General features: G+C 33.2%; 3 protein-coding genes across 4 annotated transcripts in view; all 3 read left to right on the top strand.

The window, feature by feature from the left end:
* Positions 1–749: 749 nt before the first annotated feature.
* Positions 750–18,469, top strand: LOC111053915 (THO complex subunit 5 homolog A). 2 transcript variants are annotated; one of them, XM_022340857.2, is made up of 16 exons: positions 750–1,151; positions 1,648–1,785; positions 2,321–2,529; positions 3,940–4,015; positions 4,679–4,864; positions 6,144–6,279; positions 6,770–6,894; positions 8,053–8,173; positions 8,707–8,812; positions 9,553–9,649; positions 10,695–10,905; positions 11,445–11,639; positions 12,522–12,640; positions 14,605–14,777; positions 16,461–16,571; positions 18,296–18,469. In XM_022340857.2, exons 1-15 carry the CDS (start codon positions 1,011–1,013, stop codon positions 16,525–16,527), a joined length of 2,100 nt encoding a protein of 699 aa, XP_022196549.2. In that variant the 5' UTR covers positions 750–1,010; the 3' UTR covers positions 16,528–16,571; positions 18,296–18,469. The 2 variants fall into 2 exon arrangements, with proteins under 2 accessions (XP_022196549.2, XP_039292055.1); XM_039436121.1 differs by having other exon boundaries at positions 859–1,151; positions 18,304–18,469.
* Positions 18,470–19,521: 1,052 nt separating this feature from the next.
* On the top strand, positions 19,522–23,620 carry LOC111053907. The gene is made up of 2 exons (XM_022340850.2): positions 19,522–21,347; positions 21,981–23,620. Exons 1-2 carry the CDS (start codon positions 19,862–19,864, stop codon positions 23,366–23,368), a joined length of 2,874 nt encoding a protein of 957 aa, XP_022196542.2. The 5' UTR covers positions 19,522–19,861; the 3' UTR covers positions 23,369–23,620.
* A 1,050-nt stretch (positions 23,621–24,670) lies between these two features.
* The window catches only part of LOC111053888 (G-protein coupled receptor Mth2), a 36,411-nt gene continuing 33,270 nt past the window's right edge, over positions 24,671–27,811 (top strand). Inside the window, exon 1 of the mRNA XM_022340825.2 lies at positions 24,671–25,964. Within this exon, the coding sequence (XP_022196517.2) occupies positions 25,088–25,964 (877 nt within the window). The 5' untranslated portion in view covers positions 24,671–25,087. The remainder of the gene's footprint in view (positions 25,965–27,811) is intronic.

Genomic DNA, 27,811 nt, shown 5'->3' with positions numbered 1-27,811 from the left:
GTAAATAAATATTTGATTTACGACTCCTACAAATGATTCTCCTACTTTCCAGTTCCTAAGTACCTAACGATAGTTGAAGATTTAAGTACCGTAGCGTATTCACAGAATTTTTAAAGATGGTCTATATCCTAGTTTGCTATTATAATAATTGTTATGCATTCCATAGTCCAAATGATGAATCAACAATAGCAGATGAATGGAGATGAAAATTTTGAATACGGTAATCTTTAAAATTTCAGGTAGACGTGGAAGGTAATTCAGACTTCTGCAGTTTTTGAATAAATAGGATTTGGGATTTTGGATGTCACAATAGAAAACGTCAATATACTGTATTAGTTTTTTTTTATGAAGCTTCAATAATTTACCGACAGGTGAATTGAATTATTGTTGAAATTTATAAATAAACTTTCAAGATATCACACAAATAATAGAAATATTTTGAATTATAAGTTGACAAAAATAACTATATAGTACCTAATATTGATAATATGAATACCGTATGCTATGTTTCAACATCGACAAATGTATTCTGTTCAATATCGGAATTATATTCAATTGTATTTCAGAATAGTATAAACGTATGATATATAATGTAGAATATTATCAATACATAAATTAATTTTCTATAATATTTTTTGTAATAGATTATTGGCTTTTGAATCAGGCGGCCGGTGATTTGAGTTTCGCGGGTTTCGTTAGTCATGGCATATTAAAGTTATCCAATTATCTTCGTCATCATGTAATTTAATTAATTGAAGAAATATTTTTGAACAATAAAATATTTTTAATTGTGGAGTATCACATGAGTAAAGTCATAAAAGGTAGGCTCCCATACACTTCATGACGAAACTTCAAACTCAAATCAAAATTTAAAAACAAACATAACCTAACTTTAGTTTGTTTGCCTCAACAACATCGTGATCGTGAATGTTAATTTCATCTGCATTTGAATAACAATGTATTTTTGAAATATCAATTGAATTATCTTGATTTATTTAATATTCCTCAGAATGTCCAAAGATACAGGAAGTTCTAGGGATTCTACTGCAAGCTCTGCAGCTAAGAAACGACGGAAGGAAGAACCAAGTGGAGCTTCCCTTCTGAAAAGCTCCAGCAATAGTAAACCTACTGATGATAATAATGTTTATAAGGTAAATTATGGATTTCCATTCAATCATTCATCTCGTTTGTCCAACATTCTTGCTTTTGAATAGTATATTTCTAATTTCTTCATCAGTCATAGACATTTTTAGGTTAACTTACTGCTAACCGGTAACATAGACTGAGAATTGTAGTGAACGTTTTTATAATTCCCTCAATTTAACTTAATAGAAACAAAAAATTTCTCTGTTTATAAAACTTGCTTCCAGTTTTCGGTATAAAACACATTTTATCAATAATCTTTTTAATGAACTAGGCACTAAAGCTACCCACACACTAGGCTACTCGTGTTTTCTATAGAAGTCTTTAGAATTTCTATTTAGCTTGTGCTATTCTATGTATATAATTTCAATTAATTGGTGAGCAGATTTGCTTTGCATTAAAATAATTTTATTCTGTTCAATTTTGTATGAGAATCCAATATTCTATCCATTATCCTAAGCTAATAATCTTATATTGTTTATTTTGTTTTGCTCTATGTTTTAGTTGGTTATTGACTATGAAGAGGCAGAAGCTCTGAAAAGAGACCCAGAAGAAGATTTGAAACTAGTTAAGAAAACATGTGAAGAGTTTCGAACATTATTGGGAGAGATTGCTGAAATAAAGGCAAAAAACAAGGATCCGGTAAGGTTACATTATGATTACCGTAATGAGAATTATAATCTAGCAACAGGGTTGATGAATGATGAGATAATTAATTTGGTTGTGTGCTGTTTTGCATATTAAGCCATTCGACAAAGATAGAACCAATACCCAGTTTATTTAATTGGTACCTTATTTTTGTCATTGCCCATTAATGTGCAAACAATGTCGCTCACTGGAATGTTGTAGCAATTAAATTCTTATCTTTATTAGATGTGTACTTACATGTCTTTCGATTTGTTGATACGTAGGTATATGATGATTAATTGTTTATTAATCTAAATTTCTAGTGGGTTCAAATTGATTGAAATCAGTTTAAGATGCACTTGAGACTATGCACTTAGTGATCACGAATATCATTCAATAATTACCATTCGAACGGCATTACTGTCATTAGCCACGTAATGCGTAACCAAATTCTGTTTTAACGTGGATAAATACAACCACTATTAATTTTTTGGGGTGTGTAAACTTAATCTTTCATCAGCAATATTACAAATTCTATTTATTTTTTCAGGCTGCCATTGCAGAAAAGAAGACACAAGCCTCATTGCTTTTTGTGCTTCTAAAAAAATTGAATCGTCTTGAGAAGTTTCGGATGAAAAATTCTCGTGATTTATTGCACAAAGTGAAACAGCAAGTGGACAGCCAGCATCTGCATTTGCAAAATCTACTTTACGAAGTGCTGCATCTGAAGAAGGAAGTAACAAAGTGTCTGCAGTTCAAGTGAGTAGGAATTATTAATTTTATCTCTGATTGGTTCTCTCACTGTACTCACCTATATTAATTAATTCATTAAAAATAAGCATAATCAAACCATGATGTTTGTTTCCTGAGTATGTCTATTTTTACCTAGATATCAATTTGGAACTAGATTATAAGGTAGAGAGTTGGCATTTCAAACACTTCAATTATATATTATTAAATGTTTCTAGAGCTATTGGAGGAAAATGACTAGAATACTTTGTGATAGAAGAATGAATGACAAAAATAGAGGGAGAAATCTATAAAACGGTCGTGTGACCCGCGTTGACATACGGAGCGGAGACCTGGGTAGTTAAAAAGCCCATGAACACAGACTGGAAGTCACTGAAATGAAGATGCTGAGGTGGAGTTGCGTCATAACTAGAAGGGATAGCATCCGAAATGAAATAATAAGAAGCAAAATGAAGGTTACAGTAATATCAAATAAAATACAAAAAAAGACACGCTGTGGTACGGACATGTGAAGAGAAGGAAGGACAATTTTGTGGGGAAAAGAGATCGACCCCTTAGATGTCGAAGGCACTAGGAAGAGGGGAAGACCTAGGAAGAAATGGGAAAATTGTATCAACTAAGATCTTGTAGAGAAGGGACTACTTTTCTGCTCAACATTTTCGAGTTTATTTCAATATTATTGAAACTTTCGGATTGTTTAGTTTTATTTCCGGCTCTTATCAACCCTTCGAAATTCAAAATTCATCAGTCGTATCTCGAATACGTATTCTCTGAGTGTTAATCTTTTGGTGAAAACAGAAATTTTAAACTTAACCTCACTTTGGACTATTTATGTGCCAAAATCAAGGAATTGAAGAAGTTTTGGGCAATTGCCTGTTTCTCTTTCCAAATATCGTGTTTGTGACTGTTCTAATAAATAAATAAACACCGAACAAAGCCAATGACCGAGACTCCTGGAAGCGACTAAGCCGAAATGCCGATCCCACCTGCGTGGGAAAAGGCTGAGAAGAAGAAGAAGGAGAAGAGGAAGAATGTTTCTAAAGCTATACGTTCTTAATGAGATATGAATGATTTGTATCGCAGATACTACATTTTCCTTAATAATTCTTCAAATCCTATCACATCTCCTCAACTAAGTTCCTTTCAGAGTCTGCTCCTAATACTCAAACACTATTATTATTATTATTATATATAAATATCCGAACATAATTGTCTGAACGCAACTGTCAAACAATTGAAAATTCGTTCCAAATTGAATCGATTATATTAGTTGTTGGTTATCCATTTTGTTTTCACTATTATTATTACTATTAAATCTTGTAAAACTTCAAAGCGAAAAAACACTCACATTCTTTGATGTAGCCACACCAAATTTAATAGTAATAATTATATTCATTATAATAATTTCATGTTTCGTAGATCCAAAGATGAGGAGATAGACTTGGTAACAGTTGAAGAATTCTACAAGGAAGCTCCTGAAACCATTTCTCGTCCAGTAAGTTACAAAATGAAAGGTTTTTCTAATAATATTCCATATTATCCTCTAAAATTACAATGCAGTCAACAGCCTATAATGAGTAAACTCAAAGCTCTCTCGTCTTGTTTCTCAATTCCTATTACAAATTTCTCTTATAAGTTCTATGACAAGTGATTAAACCTACTTGTTGCTTCCAAAAAAATCCACTAATATGTCAGAGACGCTCCACATAGTGAGTGATAGTTTTGACTATAATCTTCTCAAAAAAAGTGATTTATCAAGTAGCAACTTGTAATGGAATTTGAAATTGAAGAACACTTATCGTTGTTTGAATAATCCTATACACTGCTAATATTCACTTTTTCTATATTATAGGGCTACTTATATTATTGAGATGAAATAAAAATATCATCCAGTACCCTTTTATACTTTATATTTTATTGGTAAATAACATGAGTGTTATTTCAACTCATGAGAGCCATTTTTAAATGCGAATAAAATCATCATTGAATTAATATCAAATCAAATAGTCTTATTATTTGTTCTTGAGCAAGTACTCATACAAATAGGAGTTGCTATCCTAATCAGATACATAATACATTCTTGATTAAAAGAATAAATGATCAAAACACGAACACATATAGATTAATGCTAATTTATTGCATGTGCTTACTTTTGCAGGATCAAACGAAAACGGACAGTCATCAGTTGAAGTTGGCCAGACTGGAATGGGAGCTGAAGCAGCGGAAGCAGTTGGCAACGCAGTGTCAGGAATTGCAGGCTGGAAAGGAGACAGTCGCTGCTGAAATTCAGAAGAAGAAAACGCATCTTGAAAGTTTGGCCCCCATGCTCAAGGATATCTTGTCCGTAAGTCAATCACAACAAATTTGATTTTGAAAATATACTCTATTCTTTGTTATTTATTTCTTACAACAAATACATCATAAAAATGAAGTGATAGTGGATAGAGTGCTTGCATAGCAGCCAAGAGATTCTATTTTCCAAAGCTTCCAAGAATAGATCAAATTTTAAAATGGTGTTATGATTTTTTTTGTACATAAAAGTAAGTAAATTGAATTCGTAGGGAGTCCCTTGCGGGAAGGTCCCACCTTGAATGAATATATCCACTGCCTGATCCGTTGTCTCCCAAAAATGAAGCATCAAAAAATATGATTGCTTCTTTCGGCAGGGGTAATCAAGAAGAAGAAACTGAGCAGCTACTAGATTTGTTTTTGTGTAGTTGAGAAGTTGATATTGTGGTAATTATTCATATTGAATGAAAAAGACTAAGAAATTGTCAAAAACCACTGATTTATTGATAAATAGAAAGACCGGTTTCGGTTATTACACCATTGTCAATCTCTGATAAACTCTGATAAACCAGTTTATCAGAGATTGACAATGGTGTAATAACCGAAACCGGTCTTTCTATTTATCAATAAATCAGTGGTTTTTGACAATTTCTTAGTCTTTTTCATTCAATACTAGATTTGTTAAAATTCCGACTGCTCTCTCTCTCTCTCTCTCTCTCTCTCTCTCTCTCTCTCTCTCTCTCTCTCTTTAAATATAATTCAAGTCGTCGATGGGTCTTACAACTAACTGTTCATACTAAAAGTATATAAACTAAAGATGTGTAGAAAAAATGTAAAGATCCTTGAGAAAAACGGAGAATTTACCTATCCAACTATGAACTTGAATAAAAACTTAATCTAAAAAAAATTGAAACAAACTATCAACTTGACATCAAAGGTAGAACAAAGTTATCTTATTAACAAAGTGATCATAGATTGAAGAGCATAAAATCAAGATTCTTGTATCTGAGTGAGCTAATAATTTATCCAGGATCCATTCAAGGCTAATAATATTAAGCATGTGGATGTGGTTGATGGGGCATAATCCAAAATTACTAAAAAGTACGAAATCATACTGAAAAGTATTCAGCAAAGAGCATGGAGCTGTGAGTGGAAAAGTTTGACAAATCTCTGAGTGCAAAAAGTGATGAGAAGTTTCAACTGTAGAAGGGTTTGTAGCAAGAATTTCATAAGCAATACACTGATGTCATTGATTAGGCTTTGTTTTATACAAATGAAATCTATCTATCATTAAACTTTCAAGTGAAAAATATAATGTTTTGGTATTTTTTTAGGCGACTAAACCAGTTCAGGAATATCTGGGATTCACTGGAAGCACGAGAGTTGTGAAGCAGCCAGAAACAGCATATCTGCTACCAAACCCTCTCTATTTTCTCTATGTTCAAGCCAGCTCTTATCAGGAAGCTTCAGGTCAGAATTATAAAATGAGTAAAAGTATACTAAATTTTATTATAATGAATACTTTTATAGTATTTGAGAACTCATTTGAGAATTGTAATGAATACTTTAATAGTAATACTTTATATGGAAGAATACTCTATATGTAAGAAATACTTTATATGTAAGTAATACTTTATATGTAAGAATACTTTAATTGTAATGAATACTTTTATAGTATTTGAGAACTCATTTGAGAATTGTAAAATGAGTAAAAGTATACTAAATTATATTATAATGAATACTTTTATAGTATTTGAGAACTCATTATTCAATATTATTTTCACAGAGAAAGATTCGATTTTCTGGAGGAAATATTTTATTTGTTTATCAAATGGGAACAGCTTCCTTTCCAAGAAATATGTGTACCCTACAGCTTTACAGTTTACACGCATACTCTTAAACCTCGCCTTAAACTTTACCGTAAGTAAAGTTCAATAGTATATATTTTTTTAACTTCCAGCCAATAAAAACATGGCAGTGACCATATCAGGAGATGAAGAAGAAGCGCAAAGAATGAGACGGACTGCTGTTTCCAATAAACAACAGTATGATCATCGTGACGATTCAGACTCTGATAATCAGGAGGTAAGTTAATTCAGACTTAATTCAGATTTTATCAATGTTAAATTCGAGAAAACTGATAAGTTACCTTAGATTCGATCGATTTTACCTTAGAAAATCAGGAGGTAAGTCAAAGGAGGTCAATTCAAATTTCAAGACTTTATCAATGTCTCGTAAATAGAGAAAACCTTGTAAGTTACCTTAGATTTGATCGTTCATCAGTTACCGTGATATTATTTAGAAGGTTATTCTATGGTTTGAGATCCTATCAACATAACCTGAGAAAACTACAAGTTACCTAAAGCTGCGTACAGATATACGCGCCTCCAACCCGCTCCGCGCCGGCTCCGCCCTCGTTCCTCCATCGCTCCGCAGTCACTCCGCCCCCGCTCTGCAGTCGCACCCATCATGAACGTTACGGAAGATGTTAGATCTTCTCGCGTTCCACTCTTGCTTCCCGGTCGATCATCAATCGATCTGCTCGAGTGACGTTCGGTTGCGGAGCAGAGCGAAAGTCTGTACGCACCTTTAGATATGACCATTCATCATATATAATTATGATCAGTAAGTAGGGGTTTCAAACTATAAGATAGGTACAAAAAATTCTACTATTAATAGTGATGTACTATTAGTACTAATATAGTATTAGTATTAGTACTATAGTACTTAATAGTACTATTAATGCTGCTATTATTAATGCTACTATAGGTTTAAGATCCTATCAACATAACCTGAGAAAACTACAAGTTACCTTAGATATGACCATTCATCATATATAATTATGATCAGTAAGTAGGGTTCTCAAACTATAAGATAGGTACAAAAAATGCTACTATAGTGAGGTCCACGTTATAATGGCAGTGGAAAAAGATAGGAGGACAGCGATGGTGATTCTCTGCCTTGCCAGATTATATTTCTAAATTGTTGAATATCGATCTGGTAGCGTTGCGGGGCTACAAAAGATTAACGCTATCTGCTTTGTCGAATGATAGACAAGGATAGCAACACCAATGTTAATCAAATACTGACATTATAACGTGGACCTTACTATAGGATACTAGGGGAAAAATGATTAATTTGTTATCCTGATGTGTCAATTTATTATGATTTGATGTGTTACTTCAATTGATTTTAAAGTATTTGAAATCATTGCTATTCTGATATCAAGTTTTTATTTTATAGGAAAAGGAAGGAGGCAAACGCCATCATCGCAAAAAATCCAAGACCGATCGACAAGAGGAGAGAAAGAAACATTTGCTAGTGAAGCATCCACTCAGTGTGATTGTGTCCATTACTCTGAACAGTGAGTTGGTCTCCTATCTGCTATTTCCTATTGAATATAATTGTCATATCATTCTATACTGTCGATTTTTTCTTATGTAGATTTTTTAATATTTGCGTTGATTCAGATCACAGGAAAAATAGCATTACGATCCAAAGATCCAAACCACTGAAATCTGCTCATTAGAAAGGTGCGTACAGACTTGTGCGCCACGAACACGCGCATTTCACTTTGAAATCAGCTGACGCTATTCTTATTGTATTTGTATTCGTTCAGAAACAGGAGTAAGCATAGCGTTAGCTGATGTGTTTGTGGCGCACAAGTCTGTACACACTTCAAGGTTGCTAACCGTTGTTTTAACACAAAACTAACGTAATTTGGTTCAGTTTAACGTTTACAGTGGCTGTCTTAGTTAAGTCTTTATACTTGAATATAATGGCATTTTCAAGATAAATTAGGATTTTGTAACTTTATGCCTAGTAAATGAATCGGAATATAGTGTAAACATCGATTGAGGTAGCCGAATTACATGCTATTGCTATACTATTTTGCAGGTGGAAGCAGCTTGCAATTGGCGTTTTTCTACCTCATCAACTTGAATATTATCACTGTGAAAGTGAAAGTGGTTCTAGTGGAAGTGGACCACAGCATATCTGCTAGGTAAAGTAAATACTCAATCTAATTAAAAAAAAATTATTTTCGATAATATTGATGAATTATGAGTAAGCTATATTGAGATTGATTCAATGTTAAATGTTGAAAACATTGAACACAAACATGTCTGCTAAAGTATGATCTTAATCCAATTAGTGAAATCTTCAATTTGTAATAATAATAATAACTACTTGGTAAGCTTTAATGGAGATTGATTCAATGTTGAAAAAATGTTCTACAGCTTTGAAACTTGTAGCTTATGAACTGATAAGTTTAATCGATAACCAGTAACCAATCAACTAATAGAATCCAACTAAAAGTAATATTTTTTATTAAATGAGTAAGTATTATTAGTTATTTCTATCATTGATATATTGTTGTCAAATGAATAAGTAAAGAAATGAAGTTTCGTTGATGAATGATTAGTAATAAAAAGATTCACAATTTTGTTTTTATAGTCTAACTGATAAAATCCAACAAAAAGTAATATTTTTTATTGAATGAGTAAGTATTATTAATTATTTCTATCATTGATATATTGTTGTCAAATGAATAAGTAAAGAAATTAAGTTTTGTTGATGAATGATTAGTATTGTTAATGATTTTTAGTACCGGTAATCAAAAGATTTACAATTTTGTTCTTAGAGTCTTGTCTTCTCTTTGTAAATTTATTTTGATTTGTGAATTATTTTTTTGGGAACTAAGTAAATTCAACTAATGATTGAGTTTTATTGTTTTTGTTTCAGTCACCTCATTTCGGGAGAGACCATACTTTCCGAATTATTTCCAAATGATTTTGGATTGGAGAGCCCAAATGTTGCTAATCACTACCAACTCAAACAGGTAATAAGGCGAAACAGAAAATAGCAATATACATATTCAGACAATGCTTTCTGTTCTAAGTTATGCTTTCTAGACATTGAGTGAACTGAAATACTCTAATGGGTCTAGAAATGATCAGACAATGCTTCTTAAACTGGAGAATTTCAAGAATTGAGATCCTCCTTCCCTGAATTTTGCTTCCAATTCACTTTGAGGAGGGTTGTGGGCATGTAAGATATATTTATGTAAGTTATATCCTAGCCAATTCGTAATGATTCAATAAATAAATTAAATAGAATTTAAGCATTACCCTTAGTAATATCGGTAGCGTCTCTTTGGTATCTCTCTCGAATACTATTGTCTTGTTGTTGTATGCTGTGCATTCGACAGTGTTGATGCAGCATAATTGTAATGAACTGTTTTGTTTCAATTAGATACTTAATATAACTTTTATCAAATTAATATTGTCTTCTTTTTTCTTTTCCAAGTTCATATTAGCGAGTTAATTGAACAGTTAAATACGTTTTTCATTACAATCATTTGATATGAAGATCACAAATCATTTCGAGTTAAAATTGAGCTTGTTTTTCATTACAATCATTTGATATGAAGATCACAAATCATTTCGAGTTAAAATTGAGCTTCTTGAATCATCAAGGAATTCAAATAGATTTGGAGATAATAACATATTTCTCGAAGATAATGCGCGTATAAGTTCTAGGAGGAATGATGGTGAGAGATGAATGGATCTTTAGTTATTCATCAAGGGCCATCCTTTTATCTTATCTAGTGTTGAATGGTTAAAATAGATTACTTAAAATATTATAATGGCTAAAATAGGTGAACATTTGAAGAGTGGATTTAACTTCATTGTGTCATTCAAAATCATTGTAATATTGTTTTAAATCAATTTTTTTGTTCTTGGTGAGGATGATTATCACATGTACTCCAGGCTTGTGCGTGGATAATGACATTGATGATGAGAGATGATTATTACTTTGTTTTGTTTGATCTCTTTGTTTTTATGATATCTGTTTTCATGATCTCTTTGTTTTGTTTGAAATAGGTTGGTTTGAACAGCTACGATAGCAAAGAATATGGATTAGCGTACTATTGGGCTCAGAAAATATGTGGCTTCGACTTTGCTTCCGCTCAGAACGAATGTAAAGTGGAGCCTACCAGCACAGTAAGCCAGGAAAATCTACCAGGCATTTTGAAGGCCATCAAGAAACGATTGGCTGCTAGAATCTCGCTTTACAAGCAAATACAATCTCTTGGTAAGAATATGTTTTCTGATAAATGAGTATTTGGCCCATATGCACCATCTCAGTTCAAACCAATCTACCTAGAATACATTGAACATTGGTTTAAACGGAGATAAATCAGCTGATCGTTTAAACCCGGAATTTAACACATTAGAATGAATAGAGCAATATCAACAAGTCATCTTCATTCAGCGATTAACGTAGATGGTGAATATGACCCTCAGTCAGGTTATTTTCCTGGTTTAAGTCTCTAACAATTAAATGCAATAAACCTTGATTAAACTAAGCAATAATCTAACTAATTTATCATTCAATTAAAAAAATAAAAAGCTAATTTTCTTTAGCATTACAGATTCTGTTAAATAATAAGATATCAAATTTATTGTAATGAGACTACTTAACCCTAATATTAATTACGTAATATCCACCTAGCATAGAACTTTAACTGCTTGACTGTATTTCAATAATAATTAACCACAAAACCTTAATGTCAATTTTACTCAATTAAGGTTTTTAAATTGCCTAATCACTTCTCTTCGTTTCTATTTCAGAAAGTCGAACGGTCCCCGTACAACCTGAACTGTCAAGTGAGTTTGCATCGAAGACCCATGGTTCTATAGAATTTTGGCAAACCATTGTTCATGCAGATTATATAAGTTTGCCTTACACCGCTCACCTCTTGACTGCGGCATCTGTCAGTGAATCCGACTCCTTCTTCAAAACTGTTATCTCCAGAGGATCTTCAGGTAATTGCCATCAAATTATGTTGATTTTTGTCTTGAAACATTTTTAATTGGCAAAGGTAGCATATAACTTGAGTAGGGTTTCCAATTCATTCCTTGACATTGAAACTTGTGTTGATGTGAATACACTTTTTCTATGTATTTCACACGACATGCAGTCAAATATTCAAGTAAATAATCAATTTTTTTACTTACTGACTGTAGTACTTTCGACCGTCTCGCGATCATTTCCAACAGTGCAGCATTATACTAGTTTGAGAGTAAGTTCCTCGTTATTTTATTTTTGGAACTCAGTTCATAATGTATAAATAAATAGAGCAATAATAGATATAATCAATAATAATAGTAATAGGCAAGCTATTTAATAATAGCAGCAACGGAATGAGAAACTTTGACTTCTCGTTCGTGCATTTCCTTTTTCAATTGAATAAATGAGATGTTTTCCTGTGGTGTTCTAATTTGCTTCCAAGCATATTCTGGCTAATCATTATTAGTGATGTATTATTTATAATTCAGCTCCCACTCCTAATAATTAATTACATACAATTACCAGTACTAGAATTATTTTCTAGTCGTGTCTAAAAAAAATGAAAAAAGTTACTATATTCCGTGCAAACATTAGTTTGAACATTAAGCACGGGCTTATGTTATTTCAATACAACAATAGGAGCACACTGTTGCCGTTTTTATGCTGATTCTATCAAAATGCCTACGCTCTCTTTTTCGCTCTTTGTCTCACACAATTCTGTGAAATCTGACAGCACTGTGGTCCTTAGCAGCAATGCTGCAATCTAAGGTTTTCAAAAATTTATAGTACTCTATGTGATTCAACTTCCAAGTAATTGAAATACATCCTAATAATTAATTCATATTCACTATTTTTAGTGAAGCTGCATGCAGCGGTTGTACTGAAGAGTGATTTTCCGTCTACAACTCCTGTATTTGCATTGCAAATTGAAACACAAGGCAAGCAACTCAACGCCAAAAATGACGAAGCTATAAGGGTAAGATTACTCATATCACATCCTCTTTGAAATCTTTTCAAGATGTAAACGGGTTTTAATTTAATTTTGATTTTTATTGATTGATACAATAAGTAGATCATCAAATTATTAATTAATCTATTTTAATTTAAAACGGTACTTGCATTTTTAATTTGATTTATTCTAGAAATGGCTACATTGCTACTGTTCCCGGTTTTCTAATTTTCATATCAATTGTTTATCATGGTTATCTATATATATAAAAGCGAAATGGCACTCACTGACTGACTGACTGACTCACTCACTCACTCACTCACTCGCAGAATTAAAAATCTACCGGACCAAAAACGTTCAAATTTGGTAGGTATGTTCAGTTGGCCCTTTAGAGGCGCACTAAGAAATCTTTTGGCAATATTTTAACTCGAAGGGTGGTTTTTAAGGGTTTAAAGTTCGTCTTTTAGCATGCATATTCTTCTTATTCTTTTAATTATAATTGAAAAATGTCCATACCATAATATGTTAATATAGAACTATAATCTAGAGAGAGTACCTCTTCGAAACAGTTGTTAACTGGTAACTAAATTAATAATTTTGCCAGGTTGGCATTAAGTTGAGTTGACTTTGTTAGGTTGGCACCAATTTTGAAGATTGAAATGCATTTATCGCGGAAAAATTGATTGGGCACTGCTACTTCAATCAGAGCTATTCCTGGGAATATTATATTACTAGCCGTCAGGCTCGCTTCGCTCGCCATATCCGTTTAGCCAGACGTTTAGTCTGGACCCCCGACTGGATCGTCCTAACATATGATAAAAATGCTCAAATGTAAAATGCAGGCGAGCGAAGCGAGCCTGTTGATCTCATTCTTGGACGATCCAGCCGGGGGTCCAGGGGGCGGAGCCCCCTGGCTAGGCAGATATAGCGAGCGAAGCGAGCCTGACGGCTAGTAATTTATAAAAATGTTTATAAAAGCCACATTATAAATCTTAAGGGCCGGTTTCCGAGTTCGAGATTTGGCTAAGTTCTAGACTTAGCTGGAGTCAGAAAAATTGGCTTTCCGAAACGGGGCTTAGTCGTAGTCATCGTCATAGTCACGTCTGAATTAAATTTCAAAAAACTAGAAAATTAAACACAAAATAAGATAAAGAGAGAATAGTGTTAAGTTTAAGCTATTTTGAATTATTTAGAATAATTTAATTTTGTCAAGGAAAAACGTTTCCAATTATAGAAATGAGAAAATAAAAACTGCGACTTCTGTTAAAAAACCTGCGACTACGCCCCGTTTTGGATAGCTAATTTTCTTACTCCAGCTGTTTAAAGTCTAGAACTTAGCTAAATCCCGAGCTCGGAAACCGGCCCTAATTGTTTTTCGTATTGAACTTTAGCTTGAAGTTATGCTTTTCTAATCGAGATTCAGTTCGAACTTCGTAGACTTAGAGCCGGTTTCGAGCTCGGGATTTAGCAAGTTCTAGACTTTAAACTGCTGGAGTCAGAAATTGGCTTCCTGAAACGGGGCGTAACCGTAGTCCATGTTTAAATTAAATTTCGAAAAGCTATAAAATTTAACACAAAATAAAATAGAGAGAAAATAGTGTAGGCCTAAAGTTTCAGATATTTTGAATTATCTAGAGATGTTACATTTCGTCAAGGAATAACCTTTCCAATTATAGAGATGAGAAAATGAAAATTATTATGAAAACTACGACTACGCCCCGTTTCGGAAAGCCAATTTTCTGACTCCAGCTGTTTAAAGTCTAGAACTTAGCTAAATCCCGAGCTCGGAAATCGGCCATCAAGGTTTTTGAACTGAGAATGATTTCAATTCAAGGAGGAAGTAATTTTCTAGTTCTAGTTTTAGTAGATTTGTTGTTTTCCAACCTTACCTCTTGTTTTATAGATTTTATAGTGTACTGCTGTATAAGTATTGATCTATAATATTGATCTGTAAATATTGTGTAACATTTTCATTGTTGATTTTTTGCCAGGACATGGAACGTGAAGTGAATCACTATTGCAAGGAATATTGCTCCACCGCCAATCTGAAGGAATGGATTTTAACAGCTCAGATGCTTCAACTGCTTTCCTGTTTCGATATCTATTTGGAAGCAGTCATGACGTCTCAATTTCCAAGGGAGAAAATTTTCATTCAACCTGTACGGTAAGTTCGGAAACATTCGTTTTTATATCCGGAAAATTCATTACTTTCAATATTAGGATTAGTAAATACAATAACTTTTAAGAAGTAAAAAAATTAATTTCAAATTTAATATAAATATTTTTTGTAATATGAATAATAATCCCGGTTCTCACTCGAAAAATTTTGATCAGGTGACTCCCGTGTTATCGGATGGACACGTTAACTATCGGTCCCGGCTGAAGTATGACAGTCATAAGGCCCATTGACGGCTTAAATGATATATTCAGACGAGGTGGAACTTCTGTCATATGAATAATTGACAATATTTTGTCTATAAAGTCAACTGACACTCGTTTTCATTATTACGGTTTTATGGCCGGGACACATATAACCGCACCGAGCCCGTGCCGAGGTACGGCCGAGCTACATCCGCGACACGGTGATGTTGGTAGGAGAACACACATATCCGTGCGACAGCCGAGCGGCAGCCGTGTCTCAGTTCTCTAGTGCTACTGTGGTCTGATTTATGAATGTGTTGAGCTATTCTTAATGATATAACACTATTAAAGCTTGTTACATCCGATTTAAATTTTTATTTTTCAATTTCAAACTAATTACTGTAGTCACCGAAGATGAGAATCATAGTGTTGGTATATATTTCGGTGCATAACAATACCATCATCAGTCATGTATCGGAAATATATATCAGCAATAAAATTGTTATCTTCTGCCTTCCACACGTAATTATTTTTTAAATTTAAAATTCAAGACACAGTCACGGGTTCCTTATTTTTTACTTTTTGTTATTCAATTATTTATCATATTATGTCTATTATACCTTTGGCTTAACTTATTTGGTTCTACTTTTACTTTTGGTTCAACTTATTTTTCCGTTCAACTATATTTGTCATCAATTTGATCGTACAAAACTGGAAAATTCTGTATCTCTTCAATAAGTTTTTCACTCTCTATGTTAAACGAGCCCGCACCGTCACCGTCAAAAAGTAAACTGAACTAGTCGGTGACGGCGCGGGCACGGCTCGGGCAACAAACACGGTGACCGTGCTGACGCGGTGCGGTAGTATGTGTCCCTACACGTTTCAAAGCATTTGTTTTCTCACTCGCCGTAGTACGTCCGACACTCGGCCCTACCGCGGCGCGTGCTTGGTGCGGATATGTGTGTCCCGGCCATAATTCGTGTTTAAATAGTATTCTCATATTCTGTCTGTATAGCCATAGTATTCTATATAGTATAGCCTATTCTGCCTTATGGGTGGGTTCTTCAAAACTTATATTTTGTTTCAGTAATTCTAGAATCGCCATATTATAGAAAAGTGAGTATTTTCATTGGCTGAAGAGAGACGTAACAATAAAATAAATGCTATTATAATCATTGAAAGCATTTAGTTTTTTTGATAATAAAAATACTCTACTACTGAGTATTTTTACTATACATTGAAGGCATAGGCTACTCCTTCCCTTTTACAACCCCAGCACATAACCTAAAATTGAATTTCCTGTTCCTTCAACAATAACAAATAACAAATAACATTAATTCAGCTGAAGATGTGGTAGGTGTTACCATGAAACCTGGTTCTGTAATGTAAATCAATTTTTTAACAAATTTAGTAGTATTGACAACATCATCGTCTTATTCTGTCAACTCTAATATTGTTAGGGTTCTAATACTTTTTTTATTCACAGTGGAAAAACACGATCATTACCGTACAAGTACATGAAAACCGGAAATGGAATTTTCATTCAACACTGAGAAACATGATGGATCAAAATGTATTACGGTGTTACTGTATAAAGGTAAATAACGTTTTTATTAACATCAATCTGTGGTGAAGTTTTGCCTTCAAAGTTGTTGATTTCAATTCAATTCAATAATTCATTATTGTCAATTACAGTGCACAAGAATACATAGATAGATGCTTTTAGGCTATAGGAATAAATATCAATTTACAAAAATGTATTGCATTTTCGACCTAGAATATTATTGCCAAGCCATACAAAGCCTGCAAGTTTTGCAAACATTTGTAAAACCTGCAATTCTTTTATACAAAATTCCGAGCCATCGGTCGACGACTGCATCTCAAATATGCCCACTATATATTATTCAATAACAAACAACCACGACACAACCACCAACCGACGGCCCAAAACAACTATACAAAATACATTATTGAGTTGCACCGAAACAACAACAAAGGAAATAGTGCCACATGAGTTTTAGACTTGTGTGTGGAACGAGTATACTGTGATATTTTGTGACTTTAATTGTTAAGTAGAAGTTTCAATTAATATAACATTTACAAATTTTAGAAAGAAGAGCAAAGAACAAACGGCAATACAAGAGAAGAAAAAAAGGATTTATGTAGGCCTGTGGGTTAGTTAAGGAATAAATTAGTGAGTTAGTTAGGATTCCATACTAGAGCTTCTATGTTATCTTAATTTTTACTTTCCTTGCCCTATTACCATAGGTAAGGAAAGTATTGCTTTCCAAAAAATATTAAGGTACCCTAATTTCAAGTTTTCCATACGTTTCAAGGTTCCCTGAGTCCAAAAACATGATTTTTAGGCGTTGGTGTATGTGCTGTGTGTGTGTATGTGTGTATGTCTGTGAACACGATAACTCCATTCCTAATTAACTGATTGACTTGAAATTTTAAACTTAAGGTCCTTATACCATGAGGATCTGACAGTAAGAAATTCAATAAAATTCAATTCAAGATGGCGGAAAAAATGACGGATAATTACTAAAAAACCATGTTTTTCACGGTTTTCTCAAAAACGGATCTAACGATTTTCTTCAAATTTATACCATGGATAGCTATTATATCTGCCTGACAGTCAATAATTGAGAATATTCAAAGAGTGCCTCGGTGGGATATTGTCTCTCCAGTTCCAAGCCGGCCTTGATTATAAGCTTCTGTATTACATATAAAGGCTCCAGTGCAGTTCTAACTATTTTGCTATCTGTTATTCTGAGGAAAATCCCGGTTCAAGTTTAGGATTGGCGATGTTCAATCTTTGTTCCATAGTTGCTTCCCTCAGTGAAAAAATAATGCATGAGAAAATATTGTTACGATATCTCTTGGTAAAAAATGAAATACATTTAAAATCAGTTGAGTAAACTTGGACTATTTATTACAACTAAACATCATCTTGATGTTGTTAAGCTGGATTTACACCAAAGTTATTAACAAAATGTTAATAACTTAATCTTTATAGATTCGATTAGATTGAACGGAACTTGACAAACACTTATGTTCATCATGTGTATGATAAGTTTTGTTCAATCTAATAGAATCTATAAAGATTAAGCTATTAACATTTTGTTAATAACTTTGGTGTAAACGTAGCTTGAATATAAAAAAAATGTTGTTAATATAAAGTTAAAACCTATTTTCTTTTAATATTGTGTTGCTTTGTTACTCTTTTTTATATTAGATTTTTATACTCTTTGAAGCATGGAAATAAATTTAAATTTATTCTTTAAATCGATTATGTTCAATAAAATATTGTATTTTCAGATTATCAGATCAAGGAGGCTGTATAATGAGTCCTGAGCTGAACTGCATGATTATATCTACACTACATTTACGAAAACAAGAAAACCCTTACTTACTGGATGAAGATTTTTAATTTGAAATAATCTTTTACAATTCAATTTAATGATTTGAATGCAAATAAATCTCTCTCAGTTATTTCTTATTGTATTTATTGTTTTTGACCTGTCATAAATTAAAATGGTTCTGTTTTTATAATTATTGACCGAGCGAAGTGAGGTCTAAGATTCAAGTCGACGGTTTGGCATTTCTCTTAATGTTTAAATGTTTTAATGTTGCACATTTACGGCGAAACGCGGTAATAAATTTTCATGAAATTTGACAGGTATGTTCCTTTTTAAATTGCGCGTCAACGTATATACAAGGTTTTTGGAAATTTTTGCATTTCAAGGATAATATAAAAGGAAAACGGAGCCTCCTTCATACGCCAATATTACCGTAAAAATCAGACTATAGAATTATTCATCATAAATCAACTGTCGAGTTGACTATAAATTGCATGCCATGACGCATGCAATTCAATATCTCAATGTAACTTAGTAAAAAATTAAGCTGCGTACAGATATAAGCGCTTCGAACCCGCTCCGCACAAGCTCCGCCATCGCTCTGCAATCGCTCCGCCCCCGCGCTTCACTCGCACCGATCATGAACGTTACGGGAGATGTTAGCTCTTCTCGCGTTCCACTCTTGCTCCCCGGTCGATCATCAATCGCTCTGCTCGAGTGACGTTCGGTTGCGGAGCAGAGGAAAAGTCTGTACGCACCTTTAACAGCTGTGTAGACTATAAATTGCATGCCTCATTGAATCCAATTTTTATGCACTATTAAATAGGATGCAAAGAACTTATAACAGCTCGTCTGAGCGCCCAGATGTCTTCTGGTTTTCTCGCGCTAAATTCTGGAAAGCGTTATATGATAATTAAATCTTGTGTAAGCAATATCTGATCAAATAAATAGTTAGTGTATCAGTGTGGAAGTGCTTATGGTTTGGGACGTCGTTATAACTGCGCGAGGTCTACTGTTCACAGAACTACTAGTTTTAAATTCTACTGGAATTGACTGTGATCCAAAGTATCCTACTAGAATTTGAAGAATATCTATTCAATTATTTTGGCCGTGATCAAATTTATCTGTCAGTTTATAATAAGTCACATGACCAGAAATCACATGCTATTTTAAAAACAATATTTTCTGCTTCAATAGAGCTGCAATGATTGGTTAGTAAGATGTGATACTCCATTCGAAACGTCTGTCAATCTAAATTACATCAAGTAAACTCAAAAGTTTGGTTATCAAAAATTCCAGTCTTTAAATAGTGACAGGTTTCTTCGCCGACTAAAAAAAAATGAATCGTTTAAAATTCTAGTTCCACATCAAGAAACATTGTTCCATCTACTCTAACTGATCTTCAAACAGGTTTTTACTCAATTTGATTAATAGAGTTATACTCTTACTTTTTCAATAACTCATAGCATTATTTTAAAATATTGGAATGTTTTTAATCAAAATTAGCTAAAATTCATGTTAAAACATGCAAAGTAATAGTTTGTCAACAGATAGACAAAAAGAAAAGCAAAATCTTATAAATTCAATTTGGGATTCTTTATTTGGCGGAGATGTTAAAAAACAACCATGTAATAAGATGGATATTAATTCAAATAGAAGGCTGTATATGATTGGGTTGGAAGATTTCTCTACAAACTCTGATAAAAATAGAGTTGGTGAATTAGTAAACATAAGGAAAACTGGCGAAGAAAATGTAAATAGGAAACAGACAATTCGAAATAGCAAGAAGTCACCAGATTCAAATAGGAAGTCTTTAGGGTACTCTGAGAGACCTCCCAGCAGTAAGGATGCTGAACACAATAAACAAAAATTATTGAGGAACGAAAAAATTAATTTGAAAAAAGGTGATAAAAATGTAAAACAAGTTGATGATATTATTTTAAAAAACGACAAAGATAGAGGAAAAGGAACTTTAAAGAAAGAGAAGATGAAAAAGGATGCAAGACAAGATGGGAAGAAAAATACTAATGATTTGCCTAAAAGAAAACTCGAACAACAGTCGAAAGTTTCTTTTAATTTAAATCACTTACCTGAAGATTCCAAGCAAAGATCGGAAATAATCGCTCATGTTATTGAACGAGTGGATAGTTTGAAAAAGAGAATGCAAGACGAAAAATCAAAGCTGGATAATTCTAGTGAAGAACATAATCCTAGACGTAGGAGTTCTAGTGTTGGCAAAACTAGTGAATCTCCAAGTGGTAGTGTAAAAACAATCTACTGGCCAAAATGTGAGAATAGACCAATAATTGATAATCATGATGTTTGTAATTTTAACAATGTAAAAGACAGTTACTTTAATTCTAAACGATTGACACTAGAAAAGTTGTCGAATAATCTTGAAAAACAACCTAAACACCTAAATGAAAAACCTACAAATATTGGTGGTGGTAGTAACAATCCTGAGAGAACTACCATTGAGAACAGAGAAATATTGGAATCGAAAAGTATACAAACTGAACGATTTAAACAGGAGAATGTTGAAGAGTTGAAAGTAGTATCAAATAATAATAGGGTTTGTCCAGATCGTGAAATTAAAATTATAAAAGAGCTTCCTCAAGATGATTTAAAACAAAAAAGTATTTTAAAAATAAAATTGCATTCAGCAAGTGATACATCTATCAGCTCATCTAAACTTAAAAACAATAGATTTGAAGAAGGCGATCTAGCAGGATTATCTTCTAATAAACTGTTGAAAATAATGGATGAGATTAAATTTGATGATAATAATAAGAAAGATGAAGATGCAAAGGGGCAAAATGATTTATTGGACATTCCTACAAGAAATGATGAGTTGAATAGACTTGACTTTGGTGTTTTCAACGTTGAAATAAGAAATGACGATATAAGTACTCTGTTCATTATGGAAAGTAATGTTGGTGATGACAATACTAGAGTGGGAAGGAAAGAAGCGTCGAATCATTTCTTGGCAAGAGATGGATCGGGCGAAAGAGGTGAGAGAACTTTTATTTTATAATACTTTTTAGTAAATGTTTTACAATTTTACGAAATAAAGTTTTCCATATTAATGCAAATATCAAACACAATAACATAATTTCCTAGTTTTTAATTGCAACTTTGAGTACGGTAACATTTTCCCTGAAGTATAGGCTACATTCGATGAGTTATAAATGAGAATAAATAAATGCTTTTTTTAAAAAATTGTTAATAAATATACAATAATTTTTCAAATAAGAATTTGTGTTAGTTGATAGTATTTAATTTGAACTTTTGTTTGATAATTGATTGATTCATACAATAAGTAGTCTACATCATCAAACATTTTCATAGGGAGAGAAAAAATAAGGTGCTATTCCTCTCCCAAATTAAGATAAGGTTACACATAGTCCAAAATAGGTTAAGTCTTGTTTACTTAACAAAATTTTTAGTCCTTAATTATTTTCACAAAGTAGATACTTCAAAACTGAACATAGAAGAAATATTTCACATTATTATCTCTAAAATAGGAAATATTCACATAAATTGAAGGAATAATTTTGCAGAACCAAAAAACAAACTTGATATTCTTATATCTTTATTCTATTTATTATTGTATTTCTGTGTATTGAAAAAAATCTCATTTTAAGGTCATATGAAGAATTCTTGTGAGGTAGAAACTCCCAAAAGTGACAACCTTCAAGAAGCCAAACATGATACTTCAACAGAATTGCAACCAAATAATACTGTTGTTGCAAAGAATGATTCGGAAAATACAAAATCAAATTTGATACAAAGTTTTATGGAATTCCAAGAATCGGACATGAATACTCCACCTTCTTCACACGTCGAAGAGATCAATAACGATTATGAACTAAAATCTTCTGATGAAAACGACGATAATTTACCAACCAGAGAAAATAAACTAGAACTGAAAAATTCTACAGATTTGGTACCAGCACTACCTCATAGTGAAGGTGAACCAATAATTATCGAGAGTTCAGTAGGTGATATTTTCAAACTGAAAAACTACATACCTGCATCGCAAAGAAAAATCGAATTGAAAGCCTACTATATTCCGAGATTGGTTAGTATTTCATTCTGCATGCAAGTGGCAAGCTGTTACAAAATAGTTGTTCAATTCGATAAATCTTTAACTTGTGAAACTTTTCCAAACCAGGGGAACAACGTGTTGTTTCCTGAACGTAAAAAAATGGTTCAATTTGTAGAATTTCCTGAATTTGACATTTTCCATAGTGACTCAAATTTGAGCGAAACTAGTGAGCTAATTCTAGATTTACTTGATGAGGAGGAGGAGGAGGTGGTTGAGAGTGTGATCGATAATTTTAAACAAGATAAGAAAATTGTCAAAGATATTGAGACAAAATCTGGAAAATGTTCGAGTGAAGTTCAGTTTTATAACATTGAAAATGATAAAATTGAACCATTGAATGCTCCAGTGACAACGATTTCTAACCCGGTTTATGTTGTGATAATGAACTCAAACGAGAGAGCTTCATCTTCATTAGGTAGAGCTGAAATTTGCAAAATAGAGAGTCCTCGATTCTCAGAATTTATCTTCAACGAGATAAGTGGAGTCAACAAGAAATTGGTTGTTGGGAGTGAAGAGCGTCCTAAATCAGCGAAAAGTGGCAAAAAAATTGACACTGGAATAGAAAAGAATTCAGTTTGTAGTGATAAATTAAAAAAAAGTTCAATCCTTCCTCAATCTAAAGACAGAATTAAGTCGCGTGCCTCATCGGTCTGTTTGCCTTCTGGACTGAACAAGTCCCACACTAAAAAATATCATTCCAGTTTACCCAGAGTCAGACTCAGTCAATCGAATGTGGTCATCAACAGACCCAAAAAGAAAAATCAAGTGACTACTGTTAGTAATCAGGACAGTGACGTGAAAAACAAAGTAACAAACGTGAAGAATGAAACTAGCTCTGTTGAACCACCAGAATATTTGAACTCCCAGCTCATATCAATCAGAGATGAAATAAGAGAATTGAAAACCCTGTTTGCTAAGAGATAATATACACAAAACACTAATTGAAAACTCTGTGGTAAATTTTATCCTTATGATTCAGATATCTCTATCATGAACTGATTCTGAAAACAATAATCTTTCAGACAGACTGGGGTTCATAAAGTTGAGTTTAGATACCAACGAGAATTGTACTCTTATTTGCACTTACACATTTCCCAAGCTTTGGAAAATTACAGATGAAAACTAATGAGAAATCGAATTTGTTCAAATGCTAATAAATAATTATTCTTTGGAAAATTTGTAGTTTTGTTCAACATTTTATGTATGTTGCTTCAATTTCCATCTTAAAAAATTATGTTTGTTGGAATAAAATTTGTTGTTTATCTCTTTACTTACTATCAATATATTTGATAATACTGAATTCATATTGATCAATGATAATATCAGCAATGAGTGGAGCTTGAGTGGAAATGCTCTATATACCATAATATTAAATAAATAAATAATAATCATTATTAATATGTATTAATAAATTATTGTAGGCTACTCAATATTTATGAAATGGTAATTGATGAGTATAATAAATAGCGGTACCTATTCCATGTATTCATTTGTAAAAGCTAATTGTTTTCAAGGATGTGCTCATTGAGAGAGTTAGGACGCTTCGAATATTGGTTTCTACTTCTAAAACCTCTATATTTGTTTCCTCTTATTCCTTATTCGATTGTTAAATATACGTTTCTACTGGTAATTTCACCATGATTGTTTCTGGATATTCTCAGAGATTTCAAATTATGAAACATGTATATTTTATAGAAGATGTATAATTCTTCCGGAAATTTATTGTCCTCATCATCAACCGTATAATATTTCATTTTAATTTTTAATATGGTATTCAAAGTACTCAGTTCAAATTTATCCCTATTCCATTATCTATAGTATCCTATATTATTAAACGAGCAATAATTTCTGTTTAGTTGTTTATTGTATTCCACCGGAATTCGAAAACGCCTTTAAGGATTTTCACGAAATTCAGAACATAGTAGGTTTATAATATAAAAATTAGACCCTTGCCGGAGTACGCGGTTACTTGCTAGTGTACAATAAACTTACTTTCAGAGAGGCAAGATTGTTATCTTATTGTGCTAAAACATGGAATAAAAATGCATATTCCATTTCGCGTTATTCTTGAATGAGGAATGTTTTGACGTATTATCGTCACTGTAATTTATGTTCATAGTTTACTGTCAACCAGTTAAATGTCACAATAATGATAAATAAAATGCATCCTGTTAGACATGCACACAACTGGGAGGGGCTTGCTCACACTTGCCTGTGCTTCCATCTAGAGGAGAGTCGGTCAAGTCATAAAGATAACACAAAAATAATTCGCTATTTCATCTCATATTGCTGATAATTCCACTGTGCGGCATAACGTCACATACCTAGTTGCAGGAAGTCGATGTTCATTAGAAGTGAATTTCCTCTCACGGAAAATTCACGATTATTCTCAAGTATATTGTTATTACGAGTGAATTACGGTAGGTACTCTATACAATTATAAGTGAAACTGTGATACATATAGGCCTGATAATTATATGAAACAGAAACTGAATAATTATATAAGTGGAACTGTGTGGTTTTTACCTTACCTTTCTTCAGTGCTTACAGCTTTAACGTTCTATTATAAAACTACGACGAGTTTTGAAAGTGTTTTATTATTGAATGTGTGTAATTTAATTTGAATACTTATTAAACCTTGCGATGGTTTCTAGAAAACTTGTGTTTGTCATAATTATTTGTGCAGTGGCTGTGAAGCAAGTGGTAGCTGCAAATCTCTCTTGCCCGATAGATGAAGCTCGAATCATCGGTAGAATAGATGCCGACGGAAATTTTAAAGCTGCAGAAGTTTCAGGTCATGGTAGACAACTCCAGATAAGTAAAGAGGAGAATTGGATTAAATTCCCAAGCAAATCCCACAGGGTTGGAGAAGTTTTCAATGAGGCGCCGAACGGAGAAAATCAGGCTCAAGGTTACGGGTGCACATGTGGAGTTCTGGACACTTGTGTTCCCAAGTGCTGTCCCCCGGGACAAGTGGTGAAAATGCTGAGTGACGGGATTTGCGAGGATAGAGACTTGAGTCTTGTCGAGAGTCATCTGACAGTTTACGAGAGTAAAGACGGTGATGAGCTAGCTCATCAGGATTCTTCACCTGGAAAAGTTATTCTCTACCACAAAATGTTGAAATGTTCTGCCGATGGTGCCAAAGTTCTCAACAGTCACAAACTGCTGAAATTCGGAAGTCTGCACGGTGTTTCTGAGTCTATCGATAATGCCGATAGAGCTAATAGAATATTCGAAAGCTCCGAATACTGTATAGATTTCCGTTTAGATGAGGGCAAACCTTCTGCGTTCGCATGTCGAGTGACAAGTGCTTGGAAAAAGTTCTATCCTTATTTGTATTCATTGAACAGTTTGTTTTTCTTCCTCACATTCGTGGTGTACATGATGCTTCCAAAGCTGAGGAGGTCGAAAGGGTACCTCCTCCTCAATTACACTGGAGCAGCGACCATTGGCTATGCTTCCAATGCCATCAACCAATTCGATGTTATAACTGAAGACCTCACCTGCTCGTTCGTTGGTAAGTGAATCAAGATTTAAGAAACGGTTCGCATTATTTGTTTCTCACATTAGATAACCATTAATTATACATCTTATATTAGATGACACTAGTCTAGTGTTTATCTTGTAGAGATATGTATATATTTTTCAAATTCTATTAGGGTTCGACCAGAATAACGATCAGGTCGGTGTTTAGCTTTCAGTGTAGATTGCGCTTACGATCGATCTCCATAAAACCAAATACATTGAAAAGCATGGAAGTGAACAGTACAGTTAAGTTTTGATTTCGGTTCAGCACGATAACATGTTCAAATGCATATATGATTGCCAACTATGGCGCAGTCGGCCCTCTCTTACACTTAACCCTCTAATAATTATAGTGACATCGACCGAAACCGAAATCTACACCGCGACCCACCGTTCTGTTTGCACCTTTATAGGATTGTCTGCTACAAGTATATATAGTACTTTGTACAAATGAACGACACTCTAATGGTAAAAAGATTATTCTTTGGCTGAAATTACATAGTTTCTTAGAATACACAATTCGACTTACACAATCATGTACGAAGATATGAAATATATTCAAGATGGTCTCAATTTTCTGGCTGGCAGATTCGAAAGTGTCTTGTGACATATATTTTAAATGCATCCTTCACCATTTCAACGCATACAACATCACCATTTTATTGTTTCTAGTTTTTGTTATTCTCATATGAATGTTCTGTTTATTCCTGAAATTTAATATACCTTCATTTCCTTTCCCTTCCTCCCAATCAATAAAAAAGTGTTGATTGAACGAGCGTCAGCGAGTTCTCACTTTTGACTTACTGAAGGTAAGCCGTTGTCCGTTTGTTTGTATGTTTTACAATAACTTTAGAAATAATTGATCAATTAGTTTCAAATTTTGAACACGTATTCTTCGAACCTTTTTACAGGTCAAGTTCGTTGCACTACAAAATTGACTCACTCCTTCGTCATTTTTCAGGATTTAAAAATAATATTGAAAGTGCATAAGAAAAAAAAATTGTTGTGATTTAGCCAGCTGTGAATTCATTGCATGCAATTACTACTTCAGTTTTTCCATTCATTCATAACATCAGCTGAGGCTATTTGGGAGCTATCACACTCGCTGACACATGATTTCAGCTGGTTAATATACAGCTTAATTCACATCAACAAACTGATGTAGGTTTATATCAAAGTTAGTAGACATAGCTGTCTACTAACGTTGGGTTTATATATCAACTAGAATGTAACCCGTGCTCCGCAAGGTTCTAATTGGAAACTTGACAAACTGAAAACTTTACCAACTGAATAATTTAAAATAGGCCTGAAATCTCCTTGGTAAATTAAGAATCTATATGCAAAATTCTAAGTTAGTCAGTCCAGTACTTCAGACGTGATGATGCGTCTGAATTCGTTGAATTCGTTCCATCCCGTAAGCCAATTATTCTTTCCTACTTTAAAAGGACACGTTCTCAATATCATAAAGTATAAATTATGTATGCCATAGATAGAATCAATAATCACGAAAGGAGAAAATCATAAATATGAAAGTAAGTTTTAGAGAAAATTGTAAATTGATTCCAACCGAAGATTTCAAAAGAACAGCTGATTGAATATCAATGTACGTGCCCTATGAAGTTGCATGTCCCATGAATGGAATTTGAACATTAATTCTGAAAAATATAGAAGGAAAATTGAAATTTGGGCTTCGAGGTGCACGAGATTGATATTTCTAGAATCTATGTGCAAAATTTGGAGATGTAAATCATTCCCGTTTTTTCGGTATGCAATCCACAAGTTGACATGTTTTGATGCGAACAAACACAACTCTACTCTCTCTTATTGTATAGATATGCA

Source organism: Nilaparvata lugens, chromosome 10, assembly GCF_014356525.2.
Source record: "Nilaparvata lugens isolate BPH chromosome 10, ASM1435652v1, whole genome shotgun sequence".
NCBI lineage: Eukaryota > Metazoa > Arthropoda > Insecta > Hemiptera > Delphacidae > Nilaparvata > Nilaparvata lugens.
The sequence above is the reverse complement of the archived record's forward strand: the minus strand, read 5'-3'. Positions and strand labels throughout refer to the sequence as shown.